The following is a 16,604-nucleotide window of genomic DNA, read 5'->3' on the forward strand; positions in this document are numbered from 1 at the left end:
GACATGACTCTTACTGCAGGCATGGGAGAATTATAAGGGGGGGAACTCCGTCACATACCCCTCCCCTTAAAATAAGAGTCATGTCTGGTTAGTGTATGCGGGATAGGGCGTCCGCCACTACGTCGTCCTTCCCCTTGATGTGTTTGATCTCCAGCCTTGTCAGACTCTCAGTGCGGGTGAGACTGGTGCCGTCCGCCCTGGACCACTTACTTTCCTCCTCCGGGAGTTCTCGGTCCCTCGGTACACTCAGACCCGTCTTCCGCTGGGTTTCTCGGGTATTCGTTCCGTCCTGCTTGGCGGCTCTACCTTCCACAGTGAAGAAAGGTCTCAGGCAGTCCATGCGACACACCTGTTTCTTCCGGGGTCCATCCGGCTTCCCAATCTCGTACAACACTGGACCCAACCGTCGCAGCTCGGTATGGTCTCTTGAACCGCGACCTGGTCACTCTACCTTTACCTGGCAGCACAACCAATACTTTGGATCCGGCCTGAAAATCCCTCTGCGCAGCTCTCCTGTCGTACCACTCCGACATCTTACGTTGCGCCTTCTTCAGGAGTTTCCTAGCCAGTTTCTTCGCTCGAGTGAGACGTTCTCTGAACTTCTGGACATATTTATTCACCGTTCCCACGGTTGCTCCTGGCGTCCATCGTTCCCTCATCATAGATAGCACGGCATATATAATATAGATAAATGGAAAGTAAGCCTTCTCAGGACCCACACGTCCTCCTTCGGCCTTACTAACCAATTCGGGGAACCCTCCTGTTGTAACTCTCCGAGACGAGCGCGGTTTACCCCTAGAGAACTGGCGAGTGTCACCTGCAACTCACCATTCGGGCTACTCTCGCCCTCCACTCGTTCTCTGGGTCCTACGCAGAGGTGATCTGTTCCCAGGCTGTCAATCGACTCCTCAGCCCCATCAGATCCACAACCTCCTGGTTCTTCGCGTTGTCTCGGTGTCTCAGTACAAACTGGGATCGCCACCGGTGCGATTCCCTTCTCGTCCCCACAGACGTTCAAATCTTCGCCTGCCTCCTCGTGTTGTTCTGGGCACTCTTCGCCTTTCACGAGATGCGGGAGGACATATCCTCCACACGCGTCATTTCCCAAGATGACCTGCGCCTCCATCTTGGGCATTGATGTACAGACTCCCACCACTAGGGTCTGGCAGCCATATTCGGAATTTAAAGTTACCTGGTGTAGGGGCATCCTCACTGGGCCTCCCACAGTGGCCACCCGTGCCACCCCCACACTGGTGCTCTTGTAACCCTCGGGGAACAGGGTTTCACTTACCAGGGTAAAGTCAGCCCCGGTGTCTCTTAGCATCTTCACGGGGATGGGGTCTGCGACCCCCATCCTTACGGTTCCTTGACACATGAATGGGTGAACTTTCTTCTCCCCATTCAGCACGGGTTCATCCCGCTCTCCCTCGGCCCTCTGGTCCTCGAACATCACTAAAGCAACGTGTCCCCGCTGCTTAGGGCGTCTGCATTCCCGCGCGACGTGTCCGAATATTCCGCAGTTGTAGCAGCGGCCCCTCGGCGGAGACCATCCGCCACCGCTCGTCTTAGCACTGCCTCCAGAGACCGTCACACCCTGTGTCTTTCCCGCCTCACTTGTCGTTTCTTTCCCTGCAGTAATAGTTCCCGAGTTCTCAGCTTGGTTCTCCCCTATCGGCTCTACAGCACCTTTTGATCCTCGGGTGTTCCAACTTGAGAAATGGGACTTGGGAGAACTCGTTCCTGTCCTCCATCCATCCGTCCTTCTATAACTCCTATCGTTTCCGACGTATGCGGGTGGTCGGTTCTGTCCCTCTCGGCGTGGGCGTAGGGCTTCTTCTAACATGTCGGCCCGGTCGGCTGCGGCCCTCAGGTTCTTTATGTCCGCCTCCTTTATCCTCATCCTGATCTCAGGAGAGAGCACGGACATAAACTTTTCCATGGCCATTAGTTCCTTGACCTCTTCGACCGACCTTGCTTCTTCAGAGTCCAGCCACTTAAGGAGCTTTCTTTCTATGTCCCTCGCCGTCTCCGCATACGACTTTCCTGGCAACCGGGTACATTCTCTAAACCTCTTCCTGTAACACTCTGGCGTGAGCTTAAAGGAACGGAGCACAGCTCGTTTTACCGCATCGTAGTTAGTGCATTCTTGGAAGTCGAGCATAGTGAAGGCTTCACGAGCTTCACCTGTGAGCCTCCCTTGGACCAACTCCGCCCACTCCGCCCTCGGCCACCTCTTCATAGCAGCAACTCTCTCAAAGTGATCGAAGAAACTTTCGGCTTCACTAGGCACAAAGACCGGCAGGTCTCGTTCCCTCACTCGTCGGTCTTCCTGTGGCGGGGCAGGGGCACCTAGTCCCAGTTCAGCTCGCTTCAGCTCCACCTCCTGGTTGGCTTCTATTTCCATTTGTCTCAGCCTAACTTCTTGCTCTCGTTCTTCCCTGCGTAGCTGTGCTTCTCGTTCCTCACGCTTCGTCTGTGCTTCTCGCTCCTGCTCTTCCCGGCGCAGCTGTGCTTCTCGCTCCTCACGCTTCATCTGTGCTTCTCGCTCTTGCTCTTCTTTGCGCTGTTGTGCCTCTTCTCTCCTCAGCTGCGCTTCTGCTTCTCGCTCTTCTTTGCGCTGCTGTGCTTCTCGCTCTTCTTTGCGCTGCTGTGCCTCTCGCTCTTCTTTGCGCTGCTGTGCCTCTAGCTGCAGCTTCATTATTTCCAGCTTAATGCTGTGCCTGCTGCCGCTGGATCCCCTGCTGCTTCCACCAATACTCAGGTGTTCACCCTCACTGGCAGGTGTTTGGGGCCGTTCCTCCCCCAAAGCTTCGTCTCGAGCCTTTAGCTGAGCCATTATCTCTAGTCTTCTTTCACCAACTCGGGCAGATTTCAGCTTTATTCCAAAATGATCCGCTATAGCCTGTAACTGTGCCTTGGTGCACTCTTCCAGCACCTGTTCGTCTCTAGAGTCAATAAACCTTGCTACTTTATCATCCTCCATCTTGTGCTACGAGTGTTAACCTGCACCTGACTCTAACACCACTGCCAAGTACCACCACTGCAACCTTTACTTCGATCAAAATCCTGGCGAGGTCGCCAATGTTGGGGGTTTCACCTCTCTATTATTCTCTACCCTTACTCTGGGGTGAGCAATAGTTATGCTTAAGGTAACTCACCGTAGCCCTGCGGGTCTTCCCTCGATCCTTACGGCGCCACTGCACGCCAGGAGAGTCTCCCAGTCAATCTTAACGGCCTCTTATTAAGAAAGAGTGAGAACACGACTCGTGCACATCGACTGTCGTGTGCCCTCCCCAACAATAGGGCTCTACGGTTATCCACAAGATCGCCAACTGGTGTTTAAGGTGGCCAGTAACACCCTCAGTGGACTGGTGTATTCAGTGGTAGCCTTGGCAAGGTCACACTCAAAGATCAGGAATCAGGCAGGTACTTATTGTTATCACTCTATGCTTACAGGTATAATATAGCCACAAGATCAATGGAGGGAATGATAAAAACACAAAGAGAGTTTTGTATTTTACTTAAAATGTATGAAAGATGTCACAAGGCCACACAATAATCATAAATCAACTGATCCTGACTCGGCCGGTAATTCCCACGGATATTATGCGACCGCTAGTGGGCAACACTCTCCCCTCCTCATCAAGTGTCAAGAACAGCTGATCGCAATGGACTCTCCGCGCGAAATTTGCTTGTTTGCTAGATTCACGCGCTCGGTTCCTTTAAATTTTCCAATATTACTAGAAACTCGCACACTCGATATTGGCACAAATAAACCGTATTACTCAGTTACACTGTACTCAGGCTCAAACAGTCTTTTCTACAATCAATTCTACAATGATTCACTGTAATGGTCTTACACTGTTATTTATCCAACAATATAATGAAATATTAACACGGGAGTTTTCAGTACTTTCTCTCGTGGGCGATAACGCAATAATTCACTGTACTCACAAATGATTATTCACTGAATGAACATAGACATATATATATGGTATAAATCAATCATCAATACATGGAAAATAAATAGTTTCTGGGCACATAGCCTAACCTCCGAATACTGGCATAATATTATATATAATTCACCACTATATGTTCATATCAAAATCTATAGAAAGATATACACAACACAGTAAATTTATCACTGGTTCCTGGTGCCTGTACACACCAATAATCAACATGAATACTACAAGTACTCTTGATAGTACTGTCTAGCACACTGGTGCTTTACCGTGACATAGGTGAGACTTGCTCACGACATGTAAAATCTTCAGGCTAGATAATATAGCCAAATAATATAGCTAACTAAAGGGGAATGGGGAGGGAACTAGAACCACCTACTTCACCCTATCCTCCGATGAGAGTCGAGATGTAGCTCCTGGTCCTCGTGTCGGGAACGCCCCCACACTACACGTCGTCGTGTCCTACCAGAGCCTCTCGTCGTCCCACCGTTTAGCGCGTCGTCTCCGTGCCTCCTCACTGCAGGTCCGTCCTCCTTCTTGACTTCTTGAAGGTTGGAGTCGGTCTCCTGGCCGTCGTCTTCTCCCAGCAACGGCTGTCGCCTACGTCTCAGCTACAGTCGTTCGGTTTCCCCAAATAGTCCTCTCTTCCTCAGCTACCCAGTGGCTCTGTCAGCCACTACGCTGTCACGAACGGGTGAATTGCCACAGGCGTCAACATACGTCACTGCACGGCTTCACTGCTACTGGCACAGTACCTGACTGGAGCACTTGTTGCTCAAATAACCGTCAATTCCCTCTTCTGGTTCAACACATGAACTAGGGAAGACTTCTCAGAGTACTGGCGGACTTCAGGTGACGCGTAAATCCACGGTAGTGGGAAACAGCTGTCCGACAGACAGGACCACTCGTCGCACGTCCGACCTCTATGACGTGTCGTGTCTGACTGCTGGCGCCAGCCCGGCGCGCTGGCCGGACCCCCTTCCTTCGTGACGTCACTTTCGCCACGGGAGGTTTTCATTGGCTCCCAGTGCCACATTGCTGTCGGTGACCAATCCGGTGCCACTGACGTCACACGGTTTTGGCGGGAGATCAGGGAAGTAAGCGCCATCTTGGCTCCCTAAAGGGCCTATACCACAGGCCAAAATATCACTATTTCACAAATTTCTCGGCTCTCCGAGAACACTTCACTCTCTCCCATATATCAAATTGTAGCCTGCAACATAGAGAACGCTTGGGAAAAGCAGACATGACTCTTACTGCAGGCATGGGAGAATTATAAGGGGGGGAACTCCGTCACAATATATATATATATATATATATATCATAGTCTAACTAACACATTACTGAAAGCTGTCAGTTGTTCTAGATGCTTATATAATATGTATAAAATACACTTTTATTTATTACATCTATTTGCTCTTGAAGATTTTCCTGACTAATTTAGAATCCCATATTTCAAAGTACTTGCTGCAGAACTGGAGGAAATTTATGAATCTCAAGCAAGCATTTCTGATTGGCAAAAAAGAAGAAAAAATAGTGAGATTAAATGGGGAGAACGTAGGTCAATGTTGTTTAGCTGGACATTGTCAAAGTTGGGTGTTCCAGATAAAGGTAAATAACATCTTTAGTGTGTAATTATGGATAAATTTCAATGCAATTATGAAATGCATGATTAATGTCAATCTCTGAATACACTTAGATGTTTGTCATTTTTAAACTTGGTATACAATATTTCTAAATCCAATATTACCATTCAAAGTACATAATTACATTATTTTTTGGAAAACCAGGCAAATGTTGTGTACAATGAAGAAGTTGTGAGGCAAGCATAAAATGTGAAGACTGCTTTCATTTTTTGTGTCATAAATGTGATCAGCAGCAGCATTTTGTAATGCCTTTCCACCAGCGATTCTGCTGGAAAAATGGGTTCTTCGAGCCTTTAGACCCAACACAAACTGTGTGTTCAGATGGGAATGTCATTCACTGGAGTAAGTAATGTACCTGTAGTCTGTTTCTTATACTCTCATTTCTATCCTGAACCAAGCAGTGTTTTAAAATTTTATTTAGTTCATGTAATTTTTGTAGTAGTTTTTGTATTGGTCATTTTCCTCATTAATTATTGATTACCTCATTAATTACAGATTTTTAGTTAAATGAATTTTTATTTGTTATTAAATATAAATCTTTCATGTAACTCCAGTTAATGCTAAAAAAATTATTAGTAATTTAAAATGTAATGATTGAAACATGTATTTATTTTGCTGCATAGCTGATCTTGTAAATTTAATTGTTACCAGAGCCTGTTGTACCAGCACATCCACCTAATTACTGCCCAAACTGCAGTGAGAGCAAGTTCACAACTTTAAGCTCCAATAATTTGTGCATCTTTGTAACTTTAAGTGATAGGTTACTTTAAGACACATTTATTTGATACTAGTATTGGTAGCTGGCATTGCTCAGGTGACCCAGGCTACAGTCTTCATCAATATAACCATTTATACTTCACTCTCTTTACCACTGTATCTTCACTTATGAAGACGTATTTATATCACATACGTATTTATAACCATACAGAGACTTGTTTATGGGTTGGTTTACACATATATTGATAGCCACACTTGAATCCCTTGCCAAATAAAATTGTTTTACTTCAATTTTTTTTATTTTTGTGTGGGGGGCAGGAAGGTATGATCTGTATACCCCAATATTTAGGTGCAAGTGCGGATATGTAGATGAAGAACTTGGGAAAGCCATGCACCAGTCTGGTTTTTATTCAACTGGAAGAAATAGTAGCACTTTCTACAGCATAAATCTATTGGATTCCTGGCATTTTCTCAAGAGAAGCAGCCCTGGAACTTCTCTTCAGGCATTAGTTAGTGCACTGGAATTATTTGGTGCTTCTCGAGGGCGTGTAAGTTTTCATACCATTACTGTTTTAATAGTGCAAGTATTAAATGGGTGTATAAACTTAAAAACTAAGTTGTTACTAGCAAATGCAGTGTCATTATTTAAGAAATAGGGTTAAATATTATTAAATTAATAAATAGCATGAATATTCTAAATATATATTTTATATATGTCTAATATCATAAGAAATGGAAATGGATTACCAATCTTTAACAATTTCTCTTTTTATGTAATGCTCATGTAAGTATATTTTCATTTCCTGAAGGTATTTATAGTCTGTTGCTTAACATGCCACTGCTTGGCACTTTTTGATAATTACTTACACACATTTTACATCTTAGCATGGTCCCCATCAATTTTGAAACAACAAAAAGAGTCTTCTTTGAATGGCGTTTCCATCAGTATGAACTTGGGAGAATAAAAGGAAATTTGACAAGGGGTGCCCTGCATGTGATACAACACCTGTGGCTGTACATATTGATGGCAACAAGAAAACTGTATCGTTAGAACAAAGTTGGGAGGTAAATATTCAAGTTAAAATATTAATGCTGCTCATTATTGTTAAGGTATATATGTAAGGTGTAGTAATATGTTTGTAGTACTATAAACACAGCACTGTATAATATTTATATAGTGTCATGCAACTTTTAATCAGATTTTTCTGGGGGGAGCCCCGTCGGCGCCCGGAGCTTTAACCGGCTGATATGCTAATGTCAGACTTTGGCATCAGTCATGTGTATGGAGTTCTAGGGCCTACCGGGGACCACGAGCCAGAACCTGGCCCCCTCAGAGAGGCAAGGGGAGCAATGGCCTATAGAACCCCCGTGTGGTTGGAAGCATTCTATGTCTGCCATCGACCGGGTCAAGCATCCAGAAAGTAAGCATTCCAAAACAAACCCCTATTCTGGTGAAAATTGCTACCTAAGCCGAACTAGTGAATAGAACTCTTCAACAGAAAACAAGGAAACTAGTGTGACGTCAATACGGTCACCGCGCCGCTGTCTGCGGCAGCTCCCCCCTCCCCGGGAGGGGGAAGGGGGAGCCCCAAGACCTCCACGCCGGCTATCCACCCATCAGTTCTTCGGCTGATGCTATAGGCAATGGTTATGTGCTCCGGCTCCAGTGGTTGTTTCAGCACTGTACCTAGAGTGTGTTGTCTGTTTTCTAGGTGGTGCGTGAGCCGGGTGTGATTCTTCAGTACTCGGGCTGCATGCGCCTAGGGTTCCCTTCCCTAGGTGCCCTGTAAGTACTGCCCTTGGGCTTGGGGCCACCTTCCACAAGTTCCTTGGGTCCTGCCCTGCTTGGCCGTTTACTGCTTGGTTTTCGGCCGCTATTTGTGTGCTCGGGTGTTCTGTCTCCCTTGTTCGCCTCGAGTAAGGGGCAAGTGTTTGCACTGGTGGGGCGCGGGGTACTGTGCAGCTTGTCTTTACCAATCAATAGCAGCCGCTCTGTTCCGCTTGGGTACGCTGTCCTCTTGTGGGGTTTTCTTTTTCTTTTGTTTAATATACCTGGTGGGGGGGGTCGGCCTTTCGTTCTTGCCCCTTGTGTCCCTTGTGTTCTGAGTATTTCTGGTGGTACCCCCTGCTAGGTCCCCGTGAGTGTACACGTCCCGGGGTTCAGCTCTTAGAAAGTTGTTTGTAGCTTGGGTGCCGGTTAGCAGTACCCTGCCTGGGATTACCTGAGCGCGGAGTCCTCTTAAAGTAAAACGCTCGGGACCCTGGGAACCCCCTGGGGCGCGCGGGTCCGATGGATGTGACCCCAGAGCCCCCCCCCTCGCTTCCAGCGAGTTTGAGGGTTGCTCTCACCTTTTGTCTCTGGGTGACTCTCTGTTTGCCTCCGTCTGCTGCCTGTGGGGTCGGTGACACCTTCGACCCGGTGTCCTGCGAGTTTGGTTGCTCGTTGTGGCTCGGTTACCCAGTTGTGCTAACAAAGCGGGTGCGGGCAGCAGGGGCGTTGCACTTGAGCCTTGGTGGTGCAACGTTCTCGTGGTTTCCTCCCCGGGAGCCCCGGGGCTGCCCCGTTGTATTTCGTTTTGGGACTTGGGGCTGTTGGTTGCTTCGGTTCCATCCACGCCACCTTGTCTTTCCCCTAGTTCACCCTTCCTGCCTGCATCCGGTTCCTTACCGTCTGTAGGTTCAGGGCGGGGTGTTTGGTGGTGTTGAGACTCGGGCGGTCTCGGGGAATTCCCCTTCCGGGGTAGTGACGGGGGCATTTGGGTCTGTTCCTCCAGCCGTGTTGTATGAGTCTGCCAGTGGGCTCCCTTCTTAGTGTTTTCACGGCTGCCCCGGTTTCTGGTACGGCCGGGGCTTTGGGGGAACGGCTCGGCCCGGGGCCTGTCGTGTAGGTTCCCGGGGCTGGGGAGGGGCTGACTTGGGGGGGCCTTGGCCCCGTTAGACCCCGTGGTGGGTTTTATTCCCCCTCTAGGCGGGGCTTGTGGTTACGCGGAGTGGGGTCTTTCCTCCCCACTCGCCGTACGTGCTGTTGGACGTCGGCCCCTCCCCGGGCTCGGTTCCTTGGCCTTTGAGTCGGTTGGTTCCGTCCTGTGGGTGGATGTTTCCTCCCCCGCTTTTTGGGACGGTGTTTTTGTCATTTTCCCCCGTTCGATGGGGTTCTGCGTGACTTCTGATCTCGGGTGCGCCTGCGCCTTCGTGTGCCTTCGGGACTAGTGTTGGCTTCTGTGTTCTCGAGGGTACGGGAAGGTTTTTCGCTACTTCCCGCATTATTGGAACGTCTGTCGGCTCCTAGTACTTGTCGCCCTGTTGGGCTACTTGTCGCCCTGTTGGGCTACTTGTCGCCCTGTTGGGCTACTTGTCGCCCTGTTGGGCTACTTGTCGCCCTGTTGGGCTACTTGTCGCCCTGTTGGGCTACTTGTCGCCCGGTTGGGCTACTTGTCGCCCGGTTGGGCTACTTGTCGCCCGTTTGGGTTCCCTTTTTTTGGGCTCTTGGCTTCTTTGGCCGGTTTTATTGTTCCTGCTTCCTCTTTTGGCTCCTTTTCTCGTGCAATAGTCCTGGCTGGCGCCTTCCCGCAGGGAGGGTGTGCGGTTCGGCCAGCGTGTTATGCGCATGCGCCGTGGAGTTTGTTTTGGTCTGGGCGGTGGTTCAGTGCTGGGGTTTGCGCCCTTTTTTGCTACAGTGCTTCGCCTCTCGTTCTTCTCCCTGGCTGCGGTATGTGCCCCTTTGCGCCGGGGGTGTCCTGGTTCCCAGTTGTGGGGAGGACACCGCGGTTTTCCCTGTGTCATGGGTGTGGACCGCCTCCTTCGCCTCTCCCTGTTCTCCTGCGGGTCCGGCAGGGTCCGGCTCTGGCGTCTTCACCTGGCGGTGCTCCCAGGTTCTTTTGGGCACGGTTGAGTCGTGTCAAGTTCGAGCCACATTCGCCAGGTGAGTTTCTGCGGTCTGGCGTCTTTTGGCCGGGCGCTGGAAGCGGCGGTGTTTCTATACCTGTCTTTATTTAGGTATAATTTTGTACGACTGAGACCGTTCGCACACCAGTGACTGTCCCTTATCACCCTTCCTGTCCCCCTCATGTGCATGTCCAACCTATGCTGGAGTCATTCAGGGGACCCTCCTTTTTTAATGTTGTGAGGTGTGGGGGTTGTAGGGTTGGTTCTGTACTCACCTGGTGAGGCTCCTGGCTGTGCTTGCAGGATTTGAGCTCTGGCTCTTGGGTCCCGCCTATCTGGTAGAAACTTGCGGATAGTACCAGTGGAGTGCAGTGGTGCTATTGGCACTTTTGGGGAACACTGTATTACCATCAGTGGTCTGTGCTTGTTACACGACCTACTTGCGAGCATAAGCCTTCTTGCTGGTTCGTCCGTGGACTTCCAGGGCGCACTGGCCTGTTTTCGTATGGCAGTTCCGGCCCGTCCTGGTTGTGGGGGTATGTGGGCCGGTGGACTGCTCCTAGCAGCTGCCTGGTGGGCCATCCTCTGGCCGGTCTGGCCTGACCTTGGGCCGGGCTTGAGGTGTAAAAGAACTCCCAGTACCTCATCCAGCAGGTATCGAGCGGGGTTTCTCCGCCGTCGGTCACCTGGTGCAGGTTTCTGGGCCTGCAGGGTTTTGTCGTGTCTCCGTTGGCCCTGTCTGGGGTCTGCCTGCTTCCGTTCTCTGCCTTTGCAGAGGGGAGTTGCTATTTACATGTTGCATGTTGCAGTGGTGCCTGTTGCTGCTGCTGCTGCACGTGTGCATTGGTACCGTGTTTCACGGTGCGTGTCCTTGTTCCTGTGTCCGGTTGTAGAGTGGCACTTTGCTGCCGTTTGTGCCGGGGGATTGCGTGGGGTTTTTGTCCCTGCCTGATTGTCCACCCCTGGTTGTTCTCCTGGTTTTTTTTGTGCTTCTGCTCTTTCTTCCTGCCTCTTCTGCAGCAGGGATGTTCTGCGTGTGTTCTTAGGCGTTGGTCAGCCTGTGTCCTGTGATGTGCTTCTTTGTCTCGGTCTGTTGCAGTTGTTCGTGCCCTTGGTTCGGGTCCTGTTCTGGCGGCGACCCTTCCGCCTTCTTTGGTTTTTCTATCTTGCCCTGCCGGTTGTTGTTGTTTTATTTTTTTTTTTTGGGGGGGGGTTCTTGCGATGTCTCGCGTCGGACCCGTCGTTTCTGAACTCCTGGCGGGCTTGCATGCTTCGGGGAGTTTTTTCTGTTCGGCAGACGTTCCATCTCCTTGTGCCGCCTGGGTTTCGGTGGTCGCGCCCGAGATCTTCTCGCGGCTCCGCCTTTTTCCTGGGCTCGGGGGGGCCTTGTCGGGGCTGCTTATGTTCTGCCTCGTGGTCTCGCCTCCGGTTGGTGGTCGGGTGGCTTCGTGGTTGGTGTCCCACCTGCGTGCTTCTCTTGGCGGCAGTATGGGGTATTTTGGCGGTCCTTCCTTTTCCTGTCCCTTCTTAGGTGGTTCCTCTTGTTAGCTTGGTTTACTCTCGGCTTGGTTTTCTAGTGGGGGTTGGGGGCCGTCGTCTTGCCACATACTGTCGCCTCTTTTCGTGCGGCGCAGGCGGAGCCGCTTCAGCTTGCTTTCGGTCTTGGTGTTGCTTCTGCACCGTTAGTCAGCTGTCTTGTGCGTCATTTCACCTCCGGCCTGTTCGTGCGCCGCTTGCACCATCCTGGTCTCTGGTCAGCGTGCTCTGTCTTCTACTCGGTTGCTAGTGCCCCTTCCGTTCCGGTGTGTTTTTTTCGTGGGCTCTTTCCTTTTGGCCTTTGCCTCTGGGGGTCGGTTCGCTGTGTTTTCTTGCTCCTTCGGTTTTAGCGTTTTGGTTGTTTGATGGCAGCAGTCTCCATCTTTTCTGGCGCGGGGTGCGGCTGCTGCATTCTGGAGGGGTCCAGGGTTTGTTGGTGCTTCGTTGGTCGGGCCGGGGGTGTGTCGTTTTTGTGTTCAGTGGCGGCCCTCTGCTGTTGTTTGCGTGCCACGGCGTTGGGTCCGGAGCGCGTTTTGCGTTGATCCGGTTCTGTTCTTCCCGGTTCGCGAAGGAGGGTGTCCCAGGTGGTCAGCCGTGTTCTTACGGCTAAGCTGCCTGTGTTCTTCCCTCATGCCTGTGGCGTTCGTGGCTTCGCTGCTCTCGCTGCCGTCTGGCCGACGTGGCCTTGCAGTCTTTCGGGCATGGATTTTTGGTGTTTGTGCAGGGGCCTTGCTGCTCGTGGTTCTCGTGTTGTTCCCGGGTTTTCGGGGCTGTGGCGCCTTGGGTTGGCGTTTGCTGCCGGTTGTCTCGCCTCCTTGGGGGGTGCGTGGTGTCCGCCTCCCGGTTTTGTCCCTTTGACCTTCCTCTGTGGGTAGTTAGCTCCAGGGAGCCGACGGGGCTCCCCCCAGAAAACCAGCGTTGAATGTAATGAAACGCCATTTTCTGGGTGAGACCCGGAGGCTCCCCGGCAACCCTCCCTCCCTCCGGTCGGCGTTTTTCGCGTGTTTTGACATCCAGCCACAGAACTGATGGGTGGATAGCCGGCATGGGAGGTCTTGGGGCTCCCCCTTCCCCCTCCCGGGGAGGGGGGGAGCTGCGCAGACAGCGGCGCGGTGACGTATGACGTCACACTAGTTTCCTTGTTTTCTGTTGAAGAGTTCTATTCACTAGTTCGGCTTAGGTAGCAATTTTCACCAGAATAGGGGTTTGTTTTGGAATGCTTGACCCGGTCGATGGCAGACATAGAATGCTTCCAACCACACGGGGGTTTCTATAGGCATTGCTCCCCTTGCCTCTCTGAGGGGGCCAGGTTCTGGCTCGTGGTCCCCGGTAGGCCCTAGAACTCTATACACATGACTGATGCCAAAGTCTGACATTAGCATATCAGCCGGTAAAGCTCCGGGGAGCCTCCGGGTCTCACCAAGAAAATGGCGTTTCATTACATTCAACGCTGGTTTTTTTAATTGTTAACTGATTACACCTTTATTACTTGCCTTTCAACTTCAGTTGAATTTTTTTATTTGGACTAAGGCTTTACTAATTAAAAAATATTTATTTCACCATATACATTCATTTAGAATAGGAGGGATTATGATGTGAATGCCAGCTTGGGTAGTTGAATTAGTTTTAAGTGAAATGATGTTTAAATGTCATCAAAATGTCTTACACTATGAACATTCATTAATTTAATATCATTCCAGAGGGATCAGAAACTCATATTATTCTGGTGGTATCTTCGCTTGTGACAAAGAAGTTCAAGATCACGTTTCCACTATTCAGAACCTTAAAACTCAATTAAGAATATTTTTACATCTGTTCGAAAGCCTAAAAATAGGTTTTCAAATAGAAACCTAAGACCTAATACCAGGTTTTTACCCATACAATATTTGAAGAGTACCTTTATATATTAGCTTGAGACATTATCAATAATGTATATTAATTGGACGGTTCCTAACTATATCATGTTCAAAAAATCTATAAAATATATGGAATGCATATTGAATGATGAAAAATATTACATAAAAAAAAAATTACATTTATATATGACTAATATATATATATATATATATATATATATATATATATATATATATATATATATATATATATATATATATATATATATATATATATATATATATATATAATTTTACTTTTGTCCAACAGAGTAGCCATATGTGTGGAGTGTCGACATTGAAAGCTGCCAAAAATAAACCTGTTTCATTTAGAAGTTTGGATGAAACTGGCATAAGCATGGCTTCCTGTCGACATGGAATTATTCTTGCTGCATTAAATATGTATCAGGGAGAGCTCTACAGTTATGCCCACTATTTGCAAATGAACCGTTTACAAAATGTGTCCTTCATATGCCAGGATATCATCTGTAAATACTGGCCATGGGCCTTAATGATTTCATCAAGAGAACAGAAGTTCTCACTTAGGCAAGGAAAGCCTTTTTTTAGGAGTCCTACATGCCAAAGGACATTCTTGGTATTGTCAGGTAAATAATCTAATACTGTAATAATATTTTGACTTCGTTTTACTGTAAGTTGGAAAATATAATTTCTTTTAAATTCTTATATGTAAGGATTTATCTATGTTAAATGCAAATTGTTAATACAGTAGGTAGTTTTTAACAAACGTTATGCTATTATGTCAAAGGTTTTGTATGGAGGGCGGTGGCAAGAAGGAAGTGGCCTGACATCTGGGGAGGAGGCAGAGCAAGTATTTTCCTACCTTTCAAGATATAACAACAACACTAAGAACATGCTTAAAGCTGGTATGTGTTAATTTTTGTTTAATCTAGTTCTAAATTTTGTACCTTTCAATCAAATCAGTACAATGGTAATATTTGATGGTTATATATATCCAGATAATGTTATAAAATACAGTAATATAAGAATATAGGAAATTGCAGAAAGGCATTTTGGCTCATATAAAGTAGCATTATACTCATATGCAACCAACATATACATGTATAATCCTTGTTTGAAAAATCAAGTTGTCCCTGTTTTTATGCTTTCTTTCACATCCTGATATTTTTAATCTTATTACTCTACCACTGTTTTTGAGTTCTTTGTTTCCTCTGAAATAACAATTAATTCATTCCACTTAAGACAGCATCAATATCATCATCCTTTTACTTTCCAATCAGTATTTTGAGACACACAGTATTAAGATGTCAATGAATAACTAAATTTATTTCCACAGAGCGTACAGAAGAACTGACAGAGGGGGCACTCTTTTGGAATCACAGAAAAATTAATGGAATGCCTCGGGCATTAGTTGCCAGATTCAGAAAGGTATTAACATATGAATTGTTCTATACAATGAAAATATAGAATTATATATAAATATGCAATTGTTCTATACAATGAATCAAGTGTATATACATGTTTTTATTTATCTTTAATCTTATTATAAGACACTAATGGTATTTTCTTCTCATAGACAAAGTAAAATTGGATAAAAACCCACTTGTGTATTTGGGAAATTTATGTAAAGAATTACACCAAGTCTTTCACACACTCCTTGGTGCTTTGTCAAGGTCTGAATCTGAAAAACACATACTCAGACCTTGACAAAGCACTAAGGATAGTTCAAAAGACTTCGTTTAACTCTGAACATAAATTTTACAATAAATATGATGGCATTTATTTTTAAATAGGCCACAGAGACAGCTGCAGCAGTTTCAAATGAGATTCACAGGCTTAATGTCCCAGAATCTGTTATTGAGAAATGGAGATCAGAATTACTGATCATTGCAAGATCCTTAAATAACAGATCCTCTGCCAATAACATTGAGCATACTATCGAGGCATATGGAGAGAATATAAGGCATCGCAAAAATCAGATTACCACTTATGCAGGTAGACATTAATTGCTTTTTTGTTTGTTCACTGAAACCTAAACATTAATACAGTACACAGTTGTTAAATTAGTTTTTCTATGTAAAATACTATTGGTGCAAATCAAATATTTGATAACAACCTGAAACTTTACAGTTTCATCTAAAATGAGAGCTGTATTGAGAAACAAAAATGAAGTTGAGAAAAAAAAACTACGAGATCTCATAAAAATCTACAATCAGAACCATCCGGATTTGTCTGAAGCAGATGTTTTAACTGGCATCCTTCCATGGCACAATTTATTGCTTCATCAAAACACAAGTGGTATTTACACAAGATCTAATGATTCATTAGTTTTCTCAGCATTTTCAAATATTTATATATTATTTGTATTAATATTACTTTTATATATGGAAAGACTGCAATACTATTAAATTGAGTTTGTTTTCTAAAGGTAAATTTTATAGATACAATTTTTAATGATGTTTAATTCACAAATGATTCCCATTATTATAATTTGTCAATCACATACTGTATTTTCATTTTGCATTATAGTGTCCCTGACTGAAAAAAGAAGTGCAGTGGAAAAGTTTGAGCTCCAGAAGAGATGTAGAGAGGAGGAATCACTAACCATTCAAGAAATGATAACATGGTTACAGTACTACAAAAAGAAAAGGGACAAACTATCCGAGTATATTCAAGAATTACAATGTGATTCTTTCCCTTCATGTAACCATAGCTACATACTCTACCACTGGACCATAGCTACATACTCTACCACTGGACCATAGCTTCATACTCTACCACTGGACCATAGCTACATACTCTACCACTGGACCACAGCTACATACTCTACCACTTGACCATAGCTACATACTCTACCACTGGACCATAGCTACATACTCTACCACTGGACCATAGCTACATACTCTACCACTGGACCAAAGCTACATACTCTACCACTGGACCATAGCTACATACTCTACCACTGGACCATAGCTACATACTCT

General features: G+C 46.8%; 1 protein-coding gene across 1 annotated transcript; it reads left to right on the forward strand.

The window, feature by feature from the left end:
* Positions 1 to 6,388: 6,388 nt before the first annotated feature.
* Positions 6,389 to 16,385, forward strand: LOC123761867 (uncharacterized). Its single transcript, XM_069330335.1, has 7 exons — positions 6,389 to 6,873; positions 13,913 to 14,246; positions 14,408 to 14,525; positions 14,957 to 15,048; positions 15,414 to 15,615; positions 15,751 to 15,918; positions 16,150 to 16,385. The coding sequence occupies exons 3-7, from the start codon at positions 14,513 to 14,515 to the stop codon at positions 16,383 to 16,385; spliced, it is 711 nt and encodes a 236-aa protein (XP_069186436.1). The 5' UTR covers positions 6,389 to 6,873; positions 13,913 to 14,246; positions 14,408 to 14,512.
* Positions 16,386 to 16,604: the final 219 nt, after the last annotated feature.

Source organism: Procambarus clarkii, chromosome 24 (assembly GCF_040958095.1).
Source record: "Procambarus clarkii isolate CNS0578487 chromosome 24, FALCON_Pclarkii_2.0, whole genome shotgun sequence".
Classification (NCBI taxonomy): Eukaryota; Metazoa; Arthropoda; class Malacostraca; order Decapoda; family Cambaridae; genus Procambarus; species Procambarus clarkii.